General features: G+C 49.2%; 1 protein-coding gene across 1 annotated transcript in view; it reads left to right on the top strand.

The window, feature by feature from the left end:
- Positions 1–24943, top strand: part of Tbxas1 (thromboxane A synthase 1) — a 173135-nt gene that overhangs the window by 59914 nt on the left and 88278 nt on the right. Inside the window, exon 4 of the mRNA XM_040728790.1 lies at positions 6583–6679. Coding sequence (XP_040584724.1) covers positions 6583–6679 — 97 coding nt within the window. The remainder of the gene's footprint in view (positions 1–6582; positions 6680–24943) is intronic.

Genomic DNA, 24943 nt, shown 5'->3' with positions numbered 1-24943 from the left:
TGTCTAAAACTGTCCCCTGTAACAGGTGACAGTGACATGAGTATAAGTTCAGACCCCGCCTGCCGAGCTCCAAGGCATACTGTATGAGAGCTCCTTAGGAAGCAGGAAGCAGGAACATACATACCAATTTGGCCTATTTTCTTTTGCTATCACAAAACACTTCAGACTGAAAGACTTATACAGAAGAAAGGTTTCTCCAACTCACAGTTCTGGAAGCAGGGAGACCGGGACTTGATGAGCTGCAACTGATCAGAGCCTCATGTTTGTTTGTTTATTTTGCTTGTTTTGTTTTTGTTCTTTTGTTGTTTTTGGTTTTTCGAGGCAGGGTTTCTCTGTATTGTTTTGGAGGCTGGCCTCGAACTCAGAAAAGAGGGCGTCCTGGAAATGGTGCCAAAGTGTCCTTTTAACAGGTCGGGCGACATATCATCAATCCATCCATTCTGAGGCTGAGCCTCTGTGGCCTAATTCATCCCTGAAGATACCACTTGGACACGCCTCTGAGGGCTCCCAGTGGAGATTAAATTACAGCAAAGATTTTGGTAGAAACATTTAAACCAAAGTACATATTAAAAAAATAAGACAGAGATTTTCTTTTTTTTTTTTTTTAGAAGGAAGTCTCCTGGAGACAAGACACAGCAGCACAGTACTAGTTGAGGTCTGCGGATTATATATGATAGAAACCCAAGTCAAACTAACACACTTTAAGCCTGTGGGATCCAGTGAAGGGATTCAAGGCACAGAGGCTGGGACTTGGTAGTGCTTCCTAGACAGACTCTCTCTGGTATCTTAAATCTCTGTGGGTATCCCTCAGTTCCTTCTGCAGATAGGGTTCCCTCCGTGTGGAAGTAAAACGATCCCCACAGCCCCAAATTCACATATTAGACCACAGAGTAGGCGCTCCAGGAGGAAGTGACATTTCATGCACTGTGGAAAAATCCCAGTGCATGCCGGATCATGTGTGCAACCCTTGGACCAATTACCAAGGATGGGATGCTATGCTTGGCCATGTCTGGATGATTAAATCCATCCCATGAGCTGAGGGGTGTTGTTCTGTAATTAACCTTGCCTCCAGAGCTACATGGGACTGGAGACTAGCTTCCCAAAGACAAGAGGTGGGCAGACACACACGGCAGACACACACGGCAGAGCCATCCCAGGCTGTAGGAAGGAAAGCCACACCTGTGTATGTCAAATACATTTTTCCTGTTTAAGATCTTGCCAGGAGCTCCTCAAACTACAGATGAGCATTTTTATAAGCATAAATTCACAAGATTACACAATTTACATGTAAAATGGGGCCAGTTTCCTCACGAGGTTCATAAAGCAGCTCTGAGGCAATTCGAAAGGAATTGTTGCAAAATTGGTTTTAGCATTAGTAATATTACTAGAAAAATACAGAAAGACTCCCGTGGCAGATCCTTCCACCAGAATACACAAGTATTATTTTGCTTTTTAAAAAAAAATCCAGAGGGTGTACAAAATTATTTTGATCATAAGAAACTCAATACAAATATCTTGCCAAAATATACGTGCCTCCCACCGTCTAAGTATTTGAGGAAATGAAAATGGGTGTGCCCTCTGCTCAGACAGAGATCAAGATTTGTAAGGTGGGGCCTGATGTCAACCACACCAGAATCCCCTGGGAGCTTGTTAAAATTATCGGTGACTGGTCCCACCCCTGCCTGAGACTAGGGCCTGGTGGGCCTGGGTGGGACCATCCTTCCTTGAGTGCTCCCCTTTTGGCTTTGGCCAGCTGCTGAGGCTCTGAGCCACTGCCCTAGGAGGGTGGCCCCATCTTGTAGCATCAGAATCTGAGAACTAGTTCTTATTTAGGTTTCTAGGGCCCGCCCAAGCCTGGTAGAACAGGATCAGCTGGGAACGGGCCTATGTCTTTAAGCTCTGTTAACTTCCCGAATGACTTGTAAAATGCTACCTTAGCTTGAAATAATTATAGATGCACAGGGATTTGCAAACAAATAAGCAAAAAATGCACAGGGAGGTTCAGTGTCTTCTTTACCTAGTTTACCCCATGGTGATCTACGCCACCCGTAGGTAAAACTGCAGCATGTTAGCAAAACCAGCAGGTGAACCCAGATCATGTACAGAGATCATTCAGATCTTATCCAAGTATATGGGTACATATAGAGATCATTCAGATCTTATCCAAGTATATGGGCACATATGAGAGAGAGAGAGAGGGAGGGAGGGAGGGAGGGAGGGAGGGAGGGAGGGAGGGAGGGAGGGAGGGAGGGAGGGAGAGAGGAGAAGATACACGTATGTATCTGTCTCTCTCTGCCAGCATCATAGTTTCAACTGCTACAGTCAAGTTTCTGGCAAACTCATTTCTCCTGCTTCGTTCTTCAAGAAAAAAAAATCAGTTATTCTATATCTTTTGTCTTCCCATAAAATTTGTCTATGCTTTTAAGTAAGTTTGTCTATGCTTTTATTAATTCTTAGAAGGATTTTGAATGGAAATACAACATGTCTGCATACCAGTTTAAGTAGGATTGTACCTGTGTCATGTCTTCCAACCTATGAGCATGGTTTGTCTCTGCATTTACTTAGGGGTTCTCCTTCTTGCATTAATAGTGTGTGTGTGTGTGTGTGTGTGTGTGTGTGTGTGTGTTATTGTTGGTTTGTTTGTTTTGCAATGATGGGAAATGAATCTGGGACCTCACGAGCTAGCAAAATGTTCTATCACTGGGCTCCATCCCTAGTTGGTTCTACGGGGGGTTTCCCCAAACTTCTAAAATTATACTTACTGTGGTAGTTTGGATGAGAACGAATTTAAAATTATGAGTTCCATTTTTGTGATCACAGAGCTGTTCAGACTGCTACCATGTTTTTCTTTTGTTAGTATTTTTATCAGCATGAGAAGCAATGGGCTCCAGGACTGCATTTTCACATATACTCTCTTTCTGTCCTCTGTTCCCTACTTGCTGTTCTTCTTTCTGTGTCTAATGTGTGTGCATATGTGTGGGAGTCTGTGCAGGCCATAGGAGGTCATCAGATCCTCTGGACACTTACAGGTGGATGGGAGCTGCCAAGTGGATTCTGGGAACCAAGAGAGACGAGTGTACCTAACGGTTGGGCCATCACACACTCTATTTTTGACTCATTAAAATGTTCCTATCATTTGTGTCATGTTCTTAGTAGTTGCATACACATACCTACATAATCTATCTTGGTCTGTGAGTATGGCTGCCTTACCCTCTGAGTGACGTGTAGAAACCTTCCACATGGGTTTGCCTCCCGAATGTAGCTGTCTCTGGCTTTTCCTCCAGGCGTGTTGATCACGGTTGATGAGATCTTAGCTCTTGCTTCATCCACCCAGGATACTTTAAGAAGTATGTGAGGAATGGCCGCCTATGTTTCACCCATCCTGTGGTCTTTGTTTTATGAAGTTTCTTCTGTTATCATTCCATTTCTCAGTGGAGAATCTCCTTTAACCTTCCTTTGAGGGCAGATCTATTAGTGATAAATTCTCTTAGTTGCTCTTCTTAAAAATGCAATTTTTAACCTGGAAGATACATTCACCAGATATGCACTGGAAAATTCTTGCCTGCAGCAGCTAAAACATGCCAGTTCCTTCTGACCTCCAGGATTTTGGCCTGTGTATATGTACATGCTTGTGCATGTGTACACATGTGCATTGAAGTCAGAGATCAGTGTTGGATATCTTCGTCTATCTCTCTCAACTTTGTATTTTGAAAAGAGTCTTTGTCCTTCAAATTGGAGTTCACCATTTGGCAGGATTGGGTTGCAAGCAAGGCCCAAGGGTTCCCCCATCTCCGCCTCTCCAGTGTTAGGACTACAGGCATGTGCTGTCATGCCCAAGTCCCCCACCCCACCATGGGTCCTGGGAATTATTATTTTCACTCAAGTTCAGCAGTAAACAGAACTGGAGAGTCATCTCTCCAGTCCCCTAGTTTCCATTCTCTCTCTCTCTCTCTCTCTCTCTCTCTCTCTCTCTCTCTCTCTCTCTCTCTCTCTCTCTCTCTGTCTTTCTCTCCCTCCCTCCCTCCTCCCTCCTCCCTCCCCCCTCCCTCCTCCCTCCCTCCCTCCCCCTCCTTCCCTCCCCCCTCTCTCCCTCCCTCCCTTCCCCCCTCTCTCTCCCCTACCCCCTAGCTACCTTTCCCTTCCTGCTTTGTGTGTTGATCATAGTGTTCTGCTGTCATTCTCCACCTCCTTCCCTTAGGACAGGGTCTCCCACAGAGCTAAGCCTCCCATCCTCCTGCCTCCACACACCAGGGTTATAGAAGCACTCTACTGCACCTGGGCTCTGGGGATCTCAACTCAGGTCCTCAGGTTTGCACAGTGCTCTTACCTGCCAAGCTACCTTGTGAATCTCAGTCTCCTTGATTTCTGATGAGAACCTGCTCTCCTTTGTATTAATAACCCTACAAGGAGCCATCTTAAACATTTTTGTTCTTTCTTTTGCCATTTGTCTTCCGGAAGCTTGATTGTGACGTGTCTTGGTGTATGTTTCTTTGTGTTTACCTTATTTGAGGTTCATTTGGCTTCTTGAATTTTTAACTTAGTCTTTTTTTTCAGACTGGAGCATTTTTTTTTATCTAGCATGCCTTCAGATGAAGGTAGTTTACAGCACACTAAGTCTGAGAAGCCCTGCTCTGGGTGGAGGCAAGGCAGGAACTCAACCCCTTCTCAATGTGGACAGAGTCCTGTAAGTGTCCATTCTTCTTGGTTGAGCATCTGTAGCCTGGTTCTTGCTGGTCCTCAGAGGACTCCATGACACCTGCCACAGAGTTTATAAAAACGTTGGCTGATGGCCATGCCCCATTATTTTCAGTGTTCTGTTGGTTAAAAACAGTAAGAAACTAGTTGGTGGCCTTTCTTTCCTTGTACCACATCTGTTGAATTCCTGTGGTCCAAAGACTTCCCTAACAATTTTGGAAAATATGATCACTTGGTTGAATATTTTCTGAGTGCCTAATGGATGCCAGATAAATCTTTTGTCTTAAAAAGTGTAGCAGGCAATAGTAGCACACACCTTTAAACCCAGCACTCGGGAGGCAGAGGTAGGCAGATCTCTGTGAGTTCAAGGCCAGCCTGGTCTACAAAGCTACACAGAGAAGCCCTGTCTCGAAAAATCTAATTAATGAAAAGTGTGTATTGTGCACATGTGGGTGCACATGTGTGTGCATGATGTGGAGACCAAAAAGCCAACGTTGGGTGTCACCTTCAGTCATGCTCCACTTCAGTTTTTGAGACAAGCTGTCTCACTGAACCTGGGGCTCACAGGCTGACTGGCCCAGCGATGCTAGGAACCCACCGTCTCCATGACACTGTCCCAGCCCTGGGGACCTAGAAGCACATGGTCACACCCATCTTTCTCTACGTGGGTGCTGGGGATCTGAACTCGGGTCCGCATCTTGTGTGGCAGACACTTAGCCATTTGGGTCATCTCCCCAGCCCCTTCTTATTTTCCCCCCTTATTTGCTTTACTAGATGAGCATCCTTTTGGCTTGTGGAAACCTGAGTTGGAATGCTCGCACAAACTCAGCTGCCTTTAAAATGTGATTTCCCTTTTAAAATCTGACCCCCGCTGCTGCGAACAGGCCACACCAGCCAGCCAGCCAGTTACACCCAGGAATGTGTCAGCTCGTCCACTGGAAACATGCCTGGCCTGTGGCCCCACTGTTAATCCGCTTTGCCAGGCACAGTTAGTCTCCAGCCACTCACCCAAGCGGGCTGAGCCCTGGGTCTTGGTGGTTTTGGTCCTCAGTCCTTTTGTGAAGACAAACCATGTGTGCAAGCACTTCCTCTGGCCAGAGTTCACCAGCAGCAGGTGCCTGGCTGAGGCTGTCCTCCATGCCCGGATGCTGTGAGTATCTGCTGAACTCCCCTTACAAAGCCCAGCCTTCCGACGCAAGGCCAATCATTCCCGTGTTCTCTCTGGCTTCTGCGTATTCACTCAGTGCAGAATTAGTACAAATGTTTCCCTTCTAAAATGCCAGCCTCTCATGTTTGGAAAGCCCTGCCTTCTCCCCGCATTTACTGCTGGATCTCAGGACCCTTGTCAGGGCATTGACACTTACGGACCTGTCTTTCCTCTCAGCCCATAAGCTGCCTGAGGCAGGGACTGTGTTTATCTAAATTTCCAGTTCTGGGACAAGGTGGCAGTTTGTAAGTGTTGACTGACGGGAAGTGCCTTGGTGACACTTCATCACAAATCTACTATTGCTCACCATTGGAGTCTATTCTCTCTCATCTCTATGTTTTTATTCCCACTTACTGTTCAGACTACATTCTTTTTTTTTTTTTGTTTTTTTGTTTTTTTGTTTTGGTTTTTTTTTTTTTTTTTTTTTTTTTTGGTTTTTTCGAGACAGGATTTCTCTGTGGCTTTGGAGGCTGTCCCGGAACTCACTCTGTAGACCAGGCTGGCCTCGAACTCACAGAGATCCGCCTGCCTCTGCCTCCCGAGTGCTGGGATTAAAGGCGTGCGCCGCCAACGGCATTCTAAACCGCTGCGAGTTTTTTTTTTTTTTTTGGCGGGGTCAAGGGTAGAAGAAATGAGTAAATGTGCCATATTTTAAAAGCAAATTATTTGATCCTTCCTAGGTACTATCTTGGTCGTCGGATGTATGTCACCATCTCTGAACCAGACATGATCCAGCAGGTGCTGGTTGAGAAGTTCGCTAACTTTTCCAACAGAGCGGTATGTAGTTTCTCTCTGCCTGTGGACGAATGGGCGTGGGGTCATCCAAAGATGTGAGGACTTACAGATGTGGGGGGGGTCGCTTGTGATAGTTAGCCTTGGTTGACAGTTGGGCACACTTAGGAAGAGGGGACTTCAGCAGAGGGATCGACTCTGTCTGGCTGGCCTGTGGGTGTGTCTGGGTGGGGCTATTTTTTGACGGCTAAGTGATGCTGGGTACCAAGCCAACTGCGGGCAGTAACATCCGCAGTCAGGCAGCCCTGGATTACATAAGGAAGGTAACTGAACGTAAGCCTAGAAGCAAGCCAGTAAGGAATGTTCCTCCGTGGTCCCTGCTTCAGCTGCCACCTTGAGGTATTGCCCTGACTTCCATTGATGATGGAAGCTGTAAACTAAAATAAACCCTTTCCTCTCCAAACTGCTTTTGATCATGGTGTGGTGTTTATCACAGCAGCAGGGTGCTGGTCATTTTGTTGTTGGAAAGAGTGCATTGGAAGTTTATAGTTCCAGGGGGACTAGAGTCCGTCATGGTGGTGGGAAGGCACAGCAGCAGGTGACAGGTGGTGGCCAGAGAAGGACGTTGAGAGCTGGCCTCTTCAAAGGTAAACTCGAGGCAGAAGAGAGCAGAAAGTAAGGCGAGACTAGATTCCCTCAAAGCCCTCCTCCCGGTGATGTACTTCCTCTAGCAAGAACTTCTGAAGGCTCCACAACCTTTCCGAGCTTCGCCAGTGTGGGGACCAAGTGTTCACATATCCAAAGCACCACAAACAGGAAGCAGGCTACACAGGCTTCTACGGGGCTGGGGTCGGCTCCCCTCAAAACTTAGCTCCCCGGCGAGCACGGGTCTTAGAGAGATGCCCAGAACTGCTGCGGAGATGGTGTTTACACACCTAAGAAACACTCCGAGGAAGCTCCAGCACGAGAGACACTGGAGCGAGCAGTAACGCTAAGGCCAGGAGAGTCTGCTAAAGCTGTGTTCAAAGCTCGAGGATCCACAGGCCTCGTGACTGAGAAATACCAAGCAAGGTTAATAGATGCCAGCGGAGAGTGAACCTTGAGGGTCTGTGCTCACATCTTTCCCCGGAGCTATGAAAGCAGAGAGAGGAGATGAGCAACGTTGGTAGGAAAAATCGACTCCCAGGTACTAACAGCAGGAGTCTACAGAGGACCCCGCCCCCAGGTATTAACAACAGGAGTCTACAGAGGACCCCGCCCCCAGGTACTAACAGCAGGAGTCTACAGAGGACCCCGCCCCCAGGTATTAACCGCAGGAGTCTACAGAGGACCCCGCCCCCAGGTATTAACAGCAGGAGTCTAGAGAGGACCCCGCCCCCAGGTACTAACAACAGGAGTCTACAGAGGACCCCCAGCCCAGGTATTAACCGCAGGAGTCTACAGAGGACCCCGCCCCCAGGTATTAACAGCAGGAGTCTACAGAGGACCCCGCCCCCAGGTACTAACAACAGGAGTCTACAGAGGACCCCCAGCCCAGGTACTAACAGCAGGAGTCTACAGAGGACCCCCAGCCCAGGTACTAACAGCAGGAGTCTACAGAGGACCCCCAGCCCAGGTACTAACAGCAGGAGTCTACAGAGGACCCCGCCCCCAGGTACTAACAGCAGGAGTCTACAGAGGACCCCGCCCCCAGGTACTAACAGCAGGAGTCTACAGAGGACCCCGCCCCCAGGTATTAACAACAGGAGTCTACAGAGGACCCCCAGCCCAGGTACTAACAGCAGGAGTCTACAGAGGACCCCGCCCCCAGGTATTAACCGCAGGAGTCTACAGAGGACCCCGCCCCCAGGTACTAACAGCAGGAGTCTACAGAGGACCCCCAGCCCAGGTACTAACAACAGGAGTCTACAGAGGACCCCGCCCCCAGGTACTAACAACAGGAGTCTACAGAGGACCCCGCCCCCAGGTATTAACCGCAGGAGTCTACAGAGGACCCCCAGCCCAGGTACTAACAGCAGGAGTCTACAGAGGACCCCACCCCCAGGTACTAACAGCAGGAGTCTACAGAGGACCCCCAGCCCAGGTACTAACAGCAGGAGTCTACAGAGGACCCCGCCCCAGGTACTAACAGCAGGAGTCTACAGAGGACCCCGCCCCCAGGTATTAACAACAGGAGTCTACAGAGGACCCCCAGCCCAGGTACTAACAGCAGGAGTCTACAGAGGACCCCGCCCCCAGGTATTAACCGCAGGAGTCTACAGAGGACCCCGCCCCCAGGTACTAACAGCAGGAGTCTACAGAGGACCCCGCCCCCAGGTATTAACCGCAGGAGTCTACAGAGGACCCCCAGCCCAGGTATTAACAGCAGGAGTCTACAGAGGACCCCGCCCCCAGGTACTAACAACAGGAGTCTACAGAGGACCCCCAGCCCAGGTACTAACAGCAGGAGTCTACAGAGGACCCCGCCCCCAGGTACTAACAACAGGAGTCTACAGAGGACCCCCAGCCCAGGTACTAACAGCAGGAGTCTACAGAGGACCCCCAGCCCAGGTACTAACAGCAGGAGTCTACAGAGGACCCCGCCCCCAGGTACTAACAACAGGAGTCTACAGAGGACCCCCAGCCCAGGTACTAACAGCAGGAGTCTACAGAGGACCCCAGCCCAGGTACTAACAGCAGGAGTCTACAGAGGACCCCGCCCCCAGGTATTAACCGCAGGAGTCTACAGAGGACCCCGCCCCCAGGTACTAACAGCAGGAGTCTACAGAGGACCCCCAGCCCAGGTACTAACAGGAGGAGTCTACAGAGGACCCCCAGCCCAGGTACTAACCGCAGGAGTCTACAGAGGACCCCGCCCCCAGGTATTAACCGCAGGAGTCTACAGAGGACCCCCAGCCCAGGTACTAACAGCAGGAGTCTACAGAGGACCCCCAGCCCAGGTACTAACAGCAGGAGTCTACAGAGGACCCCCAGCCCAGGTACTAACAGCAGGAGTCTACAGAGGACCCCGCCCCCAGGTACTAACAGCAGGAGTCTACAGAGGACCCCCAGCCCAGGTACTAACCGCAGGAGTCTACAGAGGACCCCGCCCCCAGGTATTAACCGCAGGAGTCTACAGAGGACCCCGCCCCCAGGTACTAACAGCAGGAGTCTACAGAGGACCCCGCCCCCAGGTACTAACAGCAGGAGTCTACAGAGGACCCCCAGCCCAGGTACTAACAGGAGGAGTCTACAGAGGACCCCCAGCCCAGGTACTAACAGCAGGAGTCTACAGAGGACCCCCAGCCCAGGTACTAACAGCAGGAGTCTACAGAGGACCCCGCCCCCAGGTACTAACAGCAGGAGTCTACAGAGGACCCCCAGCCCAGGTACTAACAGGAGGAGTCTACAGAGGACCCCCAGCCCAGGTACTAACAGCAGGAGTCTACAGAGGACCCCCAGCCCAGGTACTAACAGCAGGAGTCTACAGAGGACCCCGCCCCCATGTACTAACAACAGGAGTCTACAGAGGACCCCCAGCCCAGGTACTAACAGCAGGAGTCTACAGAGGACCCCCAGCCCAGGTACTAACAGCAGGAGTCTACAGAGGACCCCGCCCCCAGGTACTAACAGCAGGAGTCTACAGAGGACCCCGCCCCCAGGTATTAACCGCAGGAGTCTACAGAGGACCCCCAGCCCAGGTACTAACAGCAGGAGTCTACAGAGGACCCCGCCCCAGGTACTAACAGCAGGAGTCTACAGAGGACCCCGCCCCAGGTATTAACCGCAGGAGTCTACAGAGGACCCCGCCCCCAGGTACTAACAGCAGGAGTCTACAGAGGACCCCGCCCCCAGGTATTAACCGCAGGAGTCTACAGAGGACCCCCAGCCCAGGTATTAACAGCAGGAGTCTACAGAGGACCCCGCCCCAGGTACTAACAACAGGAGTCTACAGAGGACCCCCAGCCCAGGTACTAACAGCAGGAGTCTACAGAGGACCCCGCCCCCAGGTACTAACAACAGGAGTCTACAGAGGACCCCCAGCCCAGGTACTAACAGCAGGAGTCTACAGAGGACCCCCAGCCCAGGTACTAACAGCAGGAGTCTACAGAGGACCCCGCCCCCAGGTATTAACCGCAGGAGTCTACAGAGGACCCCCAGCCCAGGTACTAACAGCAGGAGTCTACAGAGGACCCCGCCCCCAGGTACTAACAGCAGGAGTCTACAGAGGACCCCCAGCCCAGGTACTAACAGCAGGAGTCTACAGAGGACCCCGCCCCCAGGTACTAACCGCAGGAGTCTACAGAGGACCCCGCCCCCAGGTACTAACAGCAGGAGTCTACAGAGGACCCCGCCCCCAGGTACTAACAGCAGGAGTCTACAGAGGACCCCCAGCCCAGGTACTAACAGCAGGAGTCTACAGAGGACCCCGCCCCCAGGTATTAACAGCAGGAGTCTACAGAGGACCCCGCCCCCAGGTATTAACCGCAGGAGTCTACAGAGGACCCCGCCCCCAGGTACTAACAGCAGGAGTCTACAGAGGACCCCCAGCCCAGGTACTAACAGCAGGAGTCTACAGAGGACCCCCAGCCCAGGTACTAACAGCAGGAGTCTACAGAGGACCCCGCCCCCAGGTACTAACCGCAGGAGTCTACAGAGGACCCCGCCCCAGGTACTAACAGCAGGAGTCTACAGAGGACCCCGCCCCCAGGTACTAACAGCAGGAGTCTACAGAGGACCCCGCCCCCAGGTACTAACAGCAGGAGTCTACAGAGGACCCACAGCCCAGGTACTAACAGCAGGAGTCTACAGAGGACCCCCAGCCCAGGTACTAACAGCAGGAGTCTACAGAGGACCCCGCCCCCAGGTACTAACAACAGGAGTCTACAGAGGACCCCGCCCCAGGTACTAACAACAGGAGTCTACAGAGGACCCCGCCCCCAGGTATTAACTGCAGGAGTCTACAGAGGACCCCGCCCCCAGGTACTAACAGCAGGAGTCTACAGAGGACCCCGCCCCCAGATACTAACAGCAGGAGTCTACAGAGGACCCCCAGCCCAGGTACTAACAGCAGGAGTCTACAGAGGACCCCCAGCCCAGGTACTAACAGCAGGAGTCTACAGAGGACCCCGCCCCCAGATACTAACAGCAGGAGTCTACAGAGGACCCCCAGCCCAGGTACTAACAGCAGGAGTCTACAGAGGACCCCGCCCCCAGGTACTAACAGCAGGAGTCTACAGAGGACCCCGCCCCCAGGTACTAACAGCAGGAGTCTACAGAGGACCCCCAGCCCAGGTACTAACAGCAGGAGTCTACAGAGGACCCCCAGCCCAGGTACTAACAGCAGGAGTCTACAGAGGACCCCCAGCCCAGGTACTAACAGCAGGAGTCTACAGAGGACCCCGCCCCCAGGTACTAACAGCAGGAGTCTACAGAGGACCCCGCCCCCAGGTACTAACAGCAGGAGTCTACAGAGGACCCCGCCCCCAGGTACTAACAGCAGGAGTCTACAGAGGACCCCGCCCCCAGGTATTAACAGCAGGAGTCTACAGAGGACCCCCAGCCCAGGTATTAACAACAGGAGTCTACAGAGGACTCCGCCCCCAGGTACTAACAACAGGAGTCTACAGAGGACCCCGCGCCAGTTCAAGCCCCCAGCCCGCTTCTTGCTTTTTACGTTTAATGAAAAAAGTTTCAAATAGAAGAAATGGCCGTGTTCAGTGCTTCCCGTATTTTCACAAGGGGAGGAGACAGAAATTATAAGGAAGAGTAGTGACCTTCATGTTGATTCTTAGACAGACTCTCAAGTGAATTAATAAACAGATACTTGTGAGAATGTGGACAGCCATAGTATCAACCATTTTTTAATGGGGTCAAATTAAAAAGGGTGTGTGTGTGTGTGTGTGTGAGCATGTATGTAGGCACATGTTTAAGTGTGTGGTGTGTGAGCATGTATGTAGGCACATGTTTAAGTGTGTGTGTGTGAGCATGTATGTAGGCACATGTTTAAGTGTGTGTGAGCATGTATGTAGGCACATGTTTAAGTGTGTGTGTGTTAGCATGTATGTAGGCACATGTTTAAGTGTGTGTGTGAGCATGTATGTAGGCACATGTTTAAGTGTGTGGGGGCCTGCAGGCTACAGGAGAGGTGTGGAGGTCAGAGGACAACCCCGGGTTGTCCATTCTTGCCGTTCACCTAGTTCAAGACAGTCTCCTATCGTTTGCACAGCACCCCACACCCTAGCTGGCTGGTGAACTTTTATAAATTCCCCTGCCTTCCCCTCCCTAGGACTGAGGGCACATGCTGCTGAATCTGACTTACAGGGGTCTGTGGGTCCAAACACAGGTCCTCACATGTGGCAGGCATTTTAGCCACTGAGGCACCCCCACCCCAGTCTCAGACTTCACTTACCACTCTTACAGAGATGGTAGGTAATGCATTCATTCCTTGGTTGACTTTTTGGCACACCCACCTTAGGGCAGACACTCCAAGGGCACTAATGGTAAAGAGGGAGAAGACAGCATGGAGAGTTCCCCCGGGTCTCGTGAAGATAGCAGAGCAGCAGAAACATTTGCAGCACACGTGGGGAGGCGCCCACAGTGGGAAGTCAGGGTTATCCAGGGTTCAGGTGGGGAAGCTTACTTAAGACTGCATGATGCTTGGGACAGAGTGCTCAGACAGCATTCTCCTGTGTCCCGTGCTTATTGAAAACCAGAGTGGATGTTTGGTCATTATAGAATATGTGAGGACAGATGGCTCAGCAGTTGAGAGCACTGGCTGCTCTTCCAGAGGTCCTGAGTTCAATTCCCAGCACCCACATGGTAGCTCACAACCATCTGTAATGAGATCTGGCGCCCTCTTCTGGTATGCAGGCGTACATAGAGGCAAAACACTGTATACATAAATAAATCTAAGAAAGGAGGGAGGGAGGGAAGAAGGAAGGAAGGAAGAAAGGAAGGAAGAAAGAAAGAAAAAAGAAAGGAAGACAGAAAAAAAGCACTTGCTACACTTGCAGAGGACCTGGGTCTGATTTTCAGCACCCGCATGACAGCTCACAATTCCCTACAATTCCAGTCCTGGGGCTCTAATGCTGCCTTCTGATCTCTTCCAGCACTGCACCCGTGCGGTGCACAGACATGCATGCAGGCAAACACTCACACACACAAAATCAAAAGGAACATATGAGCTCGATACAGACAAGGAAACTGAGGCCCACAGAGGTTACATGGCCGGGCCGTTCACAGACTAACTTGAGGACAGACAGGGGTACGAGGGTCTCCTCTCTCTTCAAGTCCAGCACTGTCTTCACTACCACAGCAGGCGCCTCGGGTGACGTTTCTAGATACCAGCAGTTAACAGAGTAATTGGCCACTGACCATAAATCCCAGATTTACTCATCTTCTAGCCCTAACTTCACACGCCCCACGCCACTAGAAGGAGGTGCACCCTGCCCCCATGCCCTTGGAGTGGCTGAAGGAATCACATAGCGTAGCTACTTCCTGCTGGGCCTTTCACCCAGAGACCCAGGCAGCCCTCGCACTGAGACCCTAAGGCTGATGGTTCAGCCAGGCTTGGGAGGTAAGAGATGTGTGTCAAAGAGCGCAGACAGCCAAGTCACATCCAGGCAAGCAGTGGGGGAGCCCTGGGTTCCTGCCATGCTTCTTGAGCCCCTGAAGAGTGAGTCTCCACGTGGCTTCCCACCTCACGAGAGACGATTCTGGGGCAGGGGACCCCGAGAGCTGGCCCTAAGAAAGCTGCACTCTGAAGGGTGTGCAAGGTGCAGACAGACTCAATGCATGACTCAATGCATGTGTCCTCGCAGAAGCCACAAGATAAAGTCGCCCTTGGCCTCCGTCAGCTTCTCCTCCACACTATTTTTTTTTCTCCTTAATTGCCTCCTCCCAAACTAGGTCTCGGCCCTAGCTGCAGACCGTGGCTCATAATTTCTTTCCTCTTCCACTCGATAAGGGATGAAGCACTCAGCTCTTGGGGTTCTTCCCACAAGATGGAAGAGCCTGCGTAACTCAGGGACAATCCACACGTTCCAATCCGACCCCTGGCTGCTCTCCAACACAACCTGTCTGTCCCTCCAGTCACCCTGGCCTCTGTGATCGTTCTTCAGTCTTCCGGACTGCCACCAGGTTTTTGCAAATGCCCACAGTTCCTGAAACAAGAGGGACTGTAATAACAGGGCTTGCCCTTATTAGCAATGCGAGCTTGAGAAAATCTTAACTTCTTAAAGCCCCCGTTCCTCCTTTGGAAACTGGGGATATGTGAGCTATCTTACTCGGCTGTTGCTAAGTTAGACAGGGCCACTCACACAAGCCAAGGCCCCTGTACAGTAATTGGCAGGTTCGAGAATTGCTCAGTATCCATTGGCTGCTTTCGGCCCTTCACCTGATCGGCACCTATGCAAAACCTAACTGTTCTTGAAGGCTCCCTTGGATTCTGCCTCCTCCAGGAAGCCTTCCCTGCCTCCATTTCCGTTCACTCTCTGCAGTCTCACACTCTCGTTCACCTGCAGCGCTTGTCTGTGTAAATGACCCCACTGGGACTTGTGGCTTTTGTCCTAACTTAGCCATTGACTTTTCAAGCCTAGGGACCGTATTTTCTACATCTTCTTTATACTTTATGGTCCAAGTACACAGTGACTTGTGGCGGGGAGTGTGAAATGTCTTCCCGTGTGTTCATTTGTTTGAACACTTGCTCCCTGACTGGCGCTCCTGTTTTGGAAGGCTGTAGAATTTTCAGAAGAATGGGGCCTAGATGGCCCAAGTGGGTCCCTGGAGAGTAGGTCTTAGCCGCTATAAGGCTGTCTGGCTCTCTCAGCTTCTGGTCTACCAAGATATAAACAAGCAGCTTCATGCCCCCTGCCGTAGCATCAGAGAGCTGCTATCACCGCTGTGACTTCCCCACTGTGATCTACTATACACTTACACCTTGAGGAAGAATAAGTCCATCCCTTACAAGTTACCTATGTCAGGTATTTGGTCGTGCCAATGAGGAAGGTATATACTACAACGTCTCTTACGAATCCAAACGGAATATCCAAATGTCCATAAGCTTGACCTTCTCCACGGTACAAGGTATGCCTGAACCTGGAGATTCCATATCTACTTCCCAACAAGGTCATTCACAAACACGTAAGAAGACACATCATAGATTAGATCCCTAGGAAACCCTAGAAATAGTTTTCCATCTGGGATGACTGTGCTTGTCTTCAGCTTTGTTTATGGTCTTTAAGCCAATTCCATATTCATGATAAAACAACCCTGGTGACTCATTTTTTTTTAAACAGTCATTAGAGTGGGATTTTCTCACAGGTTTTTGAAAGTCAAATTAAACTGGGTTCTGCGGGTCCCTCTTTTCCATTTGCTTGCTTATCTGCTCAAAGAACTCAAGGAGATTAGTGAGGCGTGATTTCCCCTCACCAACACCATGCCAGCCTTCCCTTTAATAAGCCGTATTTACTTAAGTGTTCAGCTTTATTATACATTCACTCGGTAAACACTGAACGCTTACTCCATGCAAGCGTCTACCAAGCGGTCCCTTGTGATACAGAAACACTTCGGCATATTAGTTTGATGCATTAAATGAAAAGGAACTTAAATAACACATAGCTTCATTTTCCACCGTCGAGAGCCTGTCACTGCTCACGAGTCCCATTCTGGGTCGTGCAGGTTCAAGGACAAGCTGGTAGAGAAAGGCTGTGTGAAGCTCTGGAATTTGATCTCAGCTTACGAACATCTCTTGAGGGACGCTTGGAGTTGAGGTGACACAACAGGGGACTCTCTAACACATCCTGGTTCTGAGTAAATATTGATTCAAAAAGTCATTGAAAGAAGTGTTCTTTTTCAGCTGGGTATGAAAGCACATGCTTGTAATCCCTGTACCAGGAGACTTACCTGGGATAGTCACAAGTTCGAGGCTAGCATGAGCCATATAAAGAGGTTCTGTCTCAAAAGAAGGGGTGGGAGACGCGGTAGTTTTTTTTCAAACTCCAAGATGCTGAGCTGAAGAGGCTACAAATGCTCAGACTCATGCGCGGCAGGCAGCTCTCGCGTCACACTCTCCCTCAGATTTTATGAGGCACGTCTTGGCTCCATCTTGTCCATATCCACCCTCCACCTCTGTTGGAACTGCCGGTACTCCCCAAGATGGCTCCACTAAGCCTTGAAGCCAGAGGTGACCATTAAACCCAAATCAATCTTCTTAGAGTTTGGAGACGCTCCATTGTTCCAGCAGCTTGGGACTTAGGAATTTTACTTGAGTAGTTTTCATCCCTTCTTCTTGGTTATCATGCTCTCAGTGGACTGAGGGCAGCTTCTGTTGTTTTTGCTATCTGTGGAAACCGGAGCTGAGTCTAAATGAGTTGGCAGAAATGTCCACAGCTAGTGGATGGATTTACTCTTGGGAGGTGTGTGGAGGGGTAGCCTAGGTTTGGTCGGTCGTGTTGGATGTGGTTATGAAACATGTGTGTCAGATCCTGTGACATGCAGTCGGGGTGCTGAGTGACATGCAGTCGGGGTGCTGAGTGACATGCAGTCGGGGTGCTGAGTTCTCTCCCCAACTGGTAGCATGGAGAGGAGAGGGCTGTGGGCACACTGGTTCCTGTCTTGGCTGCTTGGATATGGAGTAAAGGAGGGAGCTAAAGCCATCGTGTGTATGTGTGGAAGGGTGAGGGCCAGCCCTCAGGCTCTTATGAACAGCTCAGAGACCGCCTCTCCAGGGACAGGTGGGATCACAGCAGTCTCATCTAAGGTCATGTGACTGATCCGGTGAGTGGTTTTAATCTTGAACCATAAGCAGTGAGGGCCCTGGCTGCCCTAGATTTAGCCTCTCGAAGGACAGCCTCATCCACTCATCATGTGGCTGTTAGAATCCCAAGGATGAGTCACCGGGAGACCACAACTTGGCCACAGAGCTGACTCAAGACAGGAGGCAGATTAGTCCCTTGGAATCCTTGTGCTTCTGATGAAAGCCACGCACTGCTCAGAGAGGCCCAGAGCCAGCGGCCTTTAAAGCCTCACAGTGCAGAAAGCTCCCTTCAGAGCCACCAGCGGGTGGAACCCAACTGTGGGGGTGGGGGGAGCCACCAGAACACACGACACACGACTTGGGGAACCCCATCCCAGTCTCCGCCCACCGCAAGATTGCCCTATGTTACCACCACAACTGGCACCTTTGTACCCACAGCTTTTGAAAATTCCTTCATCTCCTCCTGGTCCCTGTCTGTCGCATAAGAACGCCACTAGGAAATGAATAGGCTCTTAGATTCCAACCGTGAGAATGGACGGTTGCTGTGTATGCCCCAAGGAAGCTCTTGTCACTTTGGCCAAGCCTGGGAGGTTTGTTTGTTTGTTGTTTGTTTTTAATAATTTTTGTTTTGCATGCATGTGTATCTGTGTGAGGGCGTCAGATCTTGGAGTTACAGACAGTCATTACCTGCCATGTGGGGGCTGGGAATTGAACCAGGGTCAGGTGCTCTTAACCAACGAGCCAAGTTATTCCCTTTCTTTCTTTCCTCTCCCTCCCTCCACTCATCTCTCCTCATACATTTCTTAAGAAAAGTGAACCCACCCAAGGGTTGTGGCACACGCCTTTGATCCCAGCACTTGGAAGGCAGAGGCGGGGGCGGGGGCGGGGGCGGGGCAGGAGCAGGAACAGGGGGATCTCTGGCTTTGAAGCCAACTTGGTCTACAGAGCAAGTAAGAAGGAAAAGAATTTAGAGGGGCTTGGGAGATGACTCAGTGGTTAAGAGCAAGGGCTGCTCTTCCAGAGGTCCTGAGTTCAATTCCCAGCAACCACATGGTGGCTCACAACCATATATATTGAGATTTGCTGTCCTCTTCTGGCATGAACACGCCAGAACACTGAATACATAATAAATAAATCTTTTAAAAAATGGTGGTGGCGCACGCCTTTAATCCCAGCACTCAGGAGGCGGAGCCAGGTGGATCTCTGTGAGTTCGAGGCCAGCCTGGTCTACAAGAGCTAATTGCAGGACAGCCTCCAAAGCCACAGAGAAACCCTGTATTGAAAAGAAGAAGAATTTAGAAAAGAAAGGTTAAGCCCCCAAACCCCAACCTAGCCCCTCTGCATGTGTGTGACACTTGTGTAGCTTGGTGTGTTTGCGGGGCTCCTAGCAGTGGGATCAGGACCTGTCCCTGGTGCTTGGGCTGGCTTTTTGGAACCTATTCCCCATGCTGTGATGCCCAACCCGGCCCTATTGCAGGGGGAGGAGCTTGGTCCTGTCTCTGCTTGATGTACCCGCTCTGTTCACACCCATGGGAGGCCTGTCCCTTTGGAAGTGGAGGAGGAGTCAATGGGGGAAGGGCTAGAGAAGAGGTGGGGGAGGGGGAGGGGGGAGGCAGGGAGGGGGGGAGGCAGGGAGGCAGGGAGGGAAAGTCAAACCACATGACAGGTCCCTAGGTCTGAGCTCAAACCTCCAGTAAGACCAGTGACCTCCAAATAGGGAGGGGCAATCTTGTGTGCTTGGTCCCCTTTCTCTTCTGGGACAGCCTCTTTGTTTTACACAAACCCTGGGCAGTGTGCTGAGCAGTCTGCAGCCTGGGCTTTCTCACCTCAACTGGGCTGCCCGCTGAGTGGCCTCCCTGTCGCCCATTGCTTTAGTCAGGAGCATGGCTGGTCCTAGAGACGGCACGGCCGTGATGCAGGGCTGCACTTGTCTGTAAAACACACCTCAAACTGAGTTTCCAGCATGATGGATTGGGTTGAACTTTGACATCTTCTTCCGAGGGCTTGAGTGCCTGTGAGGCCTTGGGATGCAGGAATGCGCCGGGCTAAGTGGTATTGATTCGGATGCTCAAGCTTTCCTTTGACTCACAACTCCTCTTTCAAAATTTCAGAATGCTGTTGGAGGGATGATTTTGTAATTTTTGTCTTAGTAGGTTCTTTCTTGTTACATGTATTTGTGTGTGTGTGTGTGTGTGTGTGTGTGTAACAGGGGTGGGGTTGGGGTGAGGGATTCCCACTGAGCACATGTGGAAGTCAAAGGATAACTTGCAGGAGTTGGTCCTTTCCTTCTGTTGTTGGTTTCGGGGACTGGCTAAGGGCCCGTCTACCTGCTGACTATTTTTGGTGCTGTTAGACTCTTGGCTTAGTAGAAAATCAACTTTTTAAAAAATAAATGAATAAAATCTTATTGTATAATTATGCTTTTCCCCCTGACCTTTATGGTGGTGGAAGTAGAAATCAGTGTGTCAGCCAGGAGATGAATGTCTAGAATTTGTAGGAAGAATTGTAAATGAGCCCCCGAAACAATTGCAGTCTTACTGTAGTTGTATTCCTGAGTATCCCATTCAGGGGGCTTGGGCTGGTTAACCTTCCTCACACAAAACACCCGATGAGAACATCTTAAACAAGCAGAGATTTGCGTCTGCTGACAGGTCCAGGGTGTGGCCCATCGTAGCAGGGGTCATGGTAGCAGGAGCTTGAGGCAGAGACACATGTCGTATCTGGTGTGCTCAGCTCCCTGTCTCCTTTTCACGAACTTCGAGACCCCAGTCCCGAGAATGGTGCCTCCCATATTTAGGGTCTTCCTACTTCAGTTAACCCAGTCTAGAAACTCCCTCACAGCCGTGATCAGAGGTTTGCTTCCTGGGCAACTCTAGACCCTGACAAGTTGGCTGCCAGTGTTAACTGTCACACAAGCCACTGTCCAGGCAAGGACTTGCCTCATTCTTTCTCACCCTGATTTCCATTTTTCTAACATCTCTTCATTCCCACAGTCCCCTTCTTAACAGTTGTCTGTCGGTGGGGCAAAGGCTTTGGTTTAAACATAGAACAGATTTTTTAGCTGTGTGACTTGTCAGTCTTTTGACCCCTCTGAGCCTTGAGCTTCTCCTGTATGGATGGTATTAGGCTGATTAGTAAAGTCTGTGACAGAGACAGTCCACCCTGGAACCCTACCCCAGCAGCCATTCTAAGTTCTAATGCAAGGACAAGCTCTCTCTCTCCCTCTCTCTCTCTCCCTCTCTCTCTCCCTCTCTCTCTCCCTCTCTCTCTCTCTCTCTCTCTCTCTCTCTCTCTCTCTCTCTCTCTCTCTCTCTCTCTCTCTCTCTCTCTCCCCTCTTTCTATGTCTCCCCTTAAGAGGGGTTCTACAGAGAACTGTTGAAACCTTCCCTTATTGGGTAGGGTTTGACAAGTCTCAGTCTCCCCTTGCTGTCAAGTGTGAGGCTAACGGAAGATCTAAGTGTATGACTTTCTACCCCAAAATATAAGCCACACTTGGCCCAAATCTTTGCCCAGATCACAGTGATCATATATTTAAAATCACCTCAAGCAGATAAATTGAAATAGTCAAAGAGACAGAATTCTCAAGCTTAATTGACTAGGCTTTAACAAGTGAACATGTCAGCAGTTTCAGATAACAGACAGGAGCAGGAAGGCCCATGGAGAACTTCTTCATGTGTGTGAGACTCAGAAATGTTGGTGGCAGCGGCAATCGTGGCAAACCATGTATTGTTGGTATTCTCAACCATTTGACATGCCTAACACTAACCCAGTTGGCAGTGCTCAAATGGTGACCACCTGAGTGACTTGGCGTCCCTTGACGTCTTCAACCTGCGTCTCTCTCCTTGCCCACAACCCTCTTCCACTTCCTGCCTCTTTCAGGCTGAGAAGACACAAGAACCTGTATATTCCCAATAGCCGCCACACCTCAAATGAAGACACGCAGTCCCAAGACCACATCCCGCGAGAGCGCATTAGGGATCCGTGTTAGATAAGCCAGTCGCCTGGACTCCACGGAAACAAGTGGGAAAATACAAGGAAGCTGTGCGAACCAAGCTGAGGAGGCCAGTAGAACCTAGTGAGAGAGATGCAATGCCTGTGTCAGCACAGGTGACAACAGTGTGGCCACTGGCAGGTGGCAACGTCAGCCATGTGACCCCGTAATACAGTGTGGTAGACCGCTCATCTTAGGTCTAATCTATATCACAAAGAAAAAATGGAAACACCTACCAAGGTAGCCAAAGGAATTCTGGGAAGAGAGAGGGTGTTCTTAACTTAGGTCTTAAATTGTGGTCCATGTCTGAAAACTGTCACCAAAATGATGAGGTCTAATCCTATCACACATCACAGTGGACACTTCCTGAGACTGAGGAGGGCCCTTATCAGGAGAATGGGCCAGGCATCCTCTGTCCTGCCAGGGATAGCCCAGCCCAGTGAGCTTATTGTTGGTTAAGGCCTATTGGGTGAGAATTGCTGGAGGTTATCCCAGCTCTGAATAGCTATGCTGAAGCCTTCCTCTTATCTGTATGGATTCTCATTTGTTTACCATCACTCGAGTCTACACAAATTAAAGATATGTGGCACCGTGTTGTCTTTTGTTGTTTTGGTTTTGGATTTCTTTGGTTTGGTTTGGTTTTTTATTTTTCTTGACAGGGTTTCTGTGTGTAGCCTTGGCTGTCTTGGAACTCATTTTGCAGACCAGGATAGCCTCAAACTCAGAGATTGCCTCCCAAGTGCTGGGATTAAAGTCATGAGCTACCACTGCCTGCCTACAAATCTTGATTGTAAAACTCAATGTGAACTGGGCATTGATGGCACACACCTTTAATCCCAGCGCTTGGGAGGCAGAGGCAGGAGGATCTCTGTGAGTTCGAGGCCAGCCTGGTCTACAGAGTGAGTTTCAGGACAGCCTCCAAAACAATACAGAGAAACCCTGTCTCGAAAAAACAAAAACAAAAACCAACCTCAATGTGCTTTGAATGCGTGTGCACTTACATGGCTGTCAGCCAGCTCAAGGTTCAGAGCAGATCCTGTATTTCTTACCACTCAGGGGTGACCACTCCTCTGACATCTATTGTATTGCCCATTCTTGAATCTTACGTAAATGAGAACGTACAGAATGTGTCATTTTGTCCTGGCTGGCTCTTTTTCTCATTGTGTCTGAGAGATTTATCTATACGTGGGTGCTAAAATGAATGCAGTCTGTCTTGTTTATTGCTGTACAGCTCTCTGATGTACACAAGACCCGTTGTTCCTCTGCTGGTAGACATGTAGGTAGTTGCTAGACTGTCACTATTCTGAGTCAAATTGTTACGCACATATGAAGGAGATGCACTTAGGAGCGTGTCCCTGGGATCACAATTGCCGAGTCACAAGAGCAGGTGTGTGCCTGGCCTTCCTGTTTACCGTGGGTCAGTTTTCAGGGTGGCTGGGCGGGCTGACACCCTTGGCAGTCGGAGGCAGAGCTCTCCATCTTCACCGTCCTTCACCCTCCGCTGTTTCCATTGTTTTCTGGCTGGGTAATGACATACCATTGCCGTTTTAATTTGCATTTGTCTAATGAATAATGATATTAAGCACTGTTTCATATGCTCACCTGCCATTTGAATGTCCTCTTTGTGCTCGTAAGGTCTTTGCTCATTTTTAAAAAGGTGTTTGACTTTTTTTCTGATCAATTAATTGCCATTCTTATATGATCTAAATTTTTTTTGTCAGATGAATATACTGGGGATAGTCTCCCTTGTCTGAAGCATTCTTGGTGTGTGTGTGTGTGTGTGTGTGTGTGTGTGTGTGTGTGTGCGTGCCTGCCTTCATGTGAGTGTATGGGTGGAGGTCTTAGTGTTCTTCCTCAGGAACCACTACCTTGTTTTTGTTTTTGTTTTTTTTTAAGATTTATTTATTATAGATATATGTCTGCAGGCCAGAGAGAGATTTAGATGGTTGTGAGCCACCATGTGATTGCTGGGAATAGAACTCAGGTCCTCTGGAAGAGCAGTCTGTGCTCTTAACCTCTGAGCCACCTCTCCAGCCCCCCTTGTTTTTTGGTTTTTTGGTGTTTGGTTTTTGTTTTTGTTTTTGTTTTTTTGAGGCAGGGCCTCTTGCTAGCTATTAAGGTAGACTGCCTAGCTAGTAAGTTCCAGGGACCCTCCTGTCTCACTCTCCATTGCTGAGACTACAAGTGCACATTACTATGCTCCCGGTTTTCATGCCAGTCCTGGGACTTGAACTGAAGTCCTCACAGGTGTCCAGCAAGTACTTTACCGACTGAGCTAGCTTCCCTGCTTCTTGATAATTTTCTTAATGATATCATTTGATAACAAAGTTTAGATTATCAAAATCTTTAATGGTATTACTTTTGTTATCCTGTTTAAGGAATCTTTCCTGCCTCCAGGCTTTGGAAACTATTGTATAAGTTTTACTTGCTTTGCCTTTCACTCATAGGGCTACGGCCATCACCAAATGACTTTCTGGAATGAAGTAAGGTATGGATCATTTTTATATCTAAATGCTCCAGTATCGGTTTGGGGGAAGTCCATTTTGCTAAGTAATATCTTTATCACAAATCAAGACATCATGTGGGTGTGTGTGTTTATTTCTGTGTCCTGTTTTGTGGCATTGAATGATTTGTTTACCATAATCACATAGTCTCTTAAATATTCCATCATTACAATAAATTTGAAAGATGAAAGTGTAATTTCTCCTGACTTTCAAATCCTTTGATTCTTTGCCTGCAGTTATGAATAGGCTTGTCTGCTTTTGAAGAATTGACATATCGACAGTATAGAGTTTCCAAATCTGTGAATGTGGCCTTTCTATCATTTAGGTTCTCTTTGTCTTAGTAATTGTTTGTATTTTCAATTTAGAGATTTTGTACATCATTTGTTGAATTTATTTCTTAACAATTAGACAATTTTAAAGCTGGTCTTGGTGGCACACGCCATTCATGGCGCTTGGGAGGCAGATGGATTTCTAAGAGTTTGAGGCCAGCCTTGGTGCATTAAAAAAACAAACAAACAAAAAGGACAGTTTTAGTTTGCACTCTATAATCTTACACCAGTATTAATTCAGACAGTGTGTTGGCGGACACTCCTTGAACTTTCTATGCTATTCCTGCATGCTATCTATAATAAATACAGTTTATTTCTTCTATGCAAATTTCTACATATTTAATGGTATTTTGTTTTTTTTTGTTTTTGTTTTTTTTTTTTTTGCTTTTGGTTTTGTTTGTTTGTTTGAGACAGGGTCTTTCTGTGTAGTCCTGGTTGTCCTGGAACTGTAGATCAAACTGGCTTCAAACTCACAGAGGTCTCCCTGCCCCTGCCTCTCAAGTGCTGGGATTAAATGTGTGCACCACCACCACCCGGCATATTTCATGCCATTTTATTTATAGTCCACTAAGATTTGGTATCATGAATGACTGTTGAAATTTATTAAATATTTTGTGACATCTGTGAGATTGCATGCATTCTTCTCCTTTACTGTGTTAATGTAGCAAGTTATATGTGGTTGCTTTTCAAGGCCTACACTCCTTGAATAAGCCCTGTTTGGTCTCGATAAATTACTCTTTAACACT

This window comes from Mesocricetus auratus, unplaced genomic scaffold (genome assembly GCF_017639785.1).
Source record: "Mesocricetus auratus isolate SY011 unplaced genomic scaffold, BCM_Maur_2.0 Super-Scaffold_100019, whole genome shotgun sequence".
NCBI lineage: Eukaryota > Metazoa > Chordata > Mammalia > Rodentia > Cricetidae > Mesocricetus > Mesocricetus auratus.
This window is presented reverse-complemented; position numbering and strand designations above follow the sequence as displayed.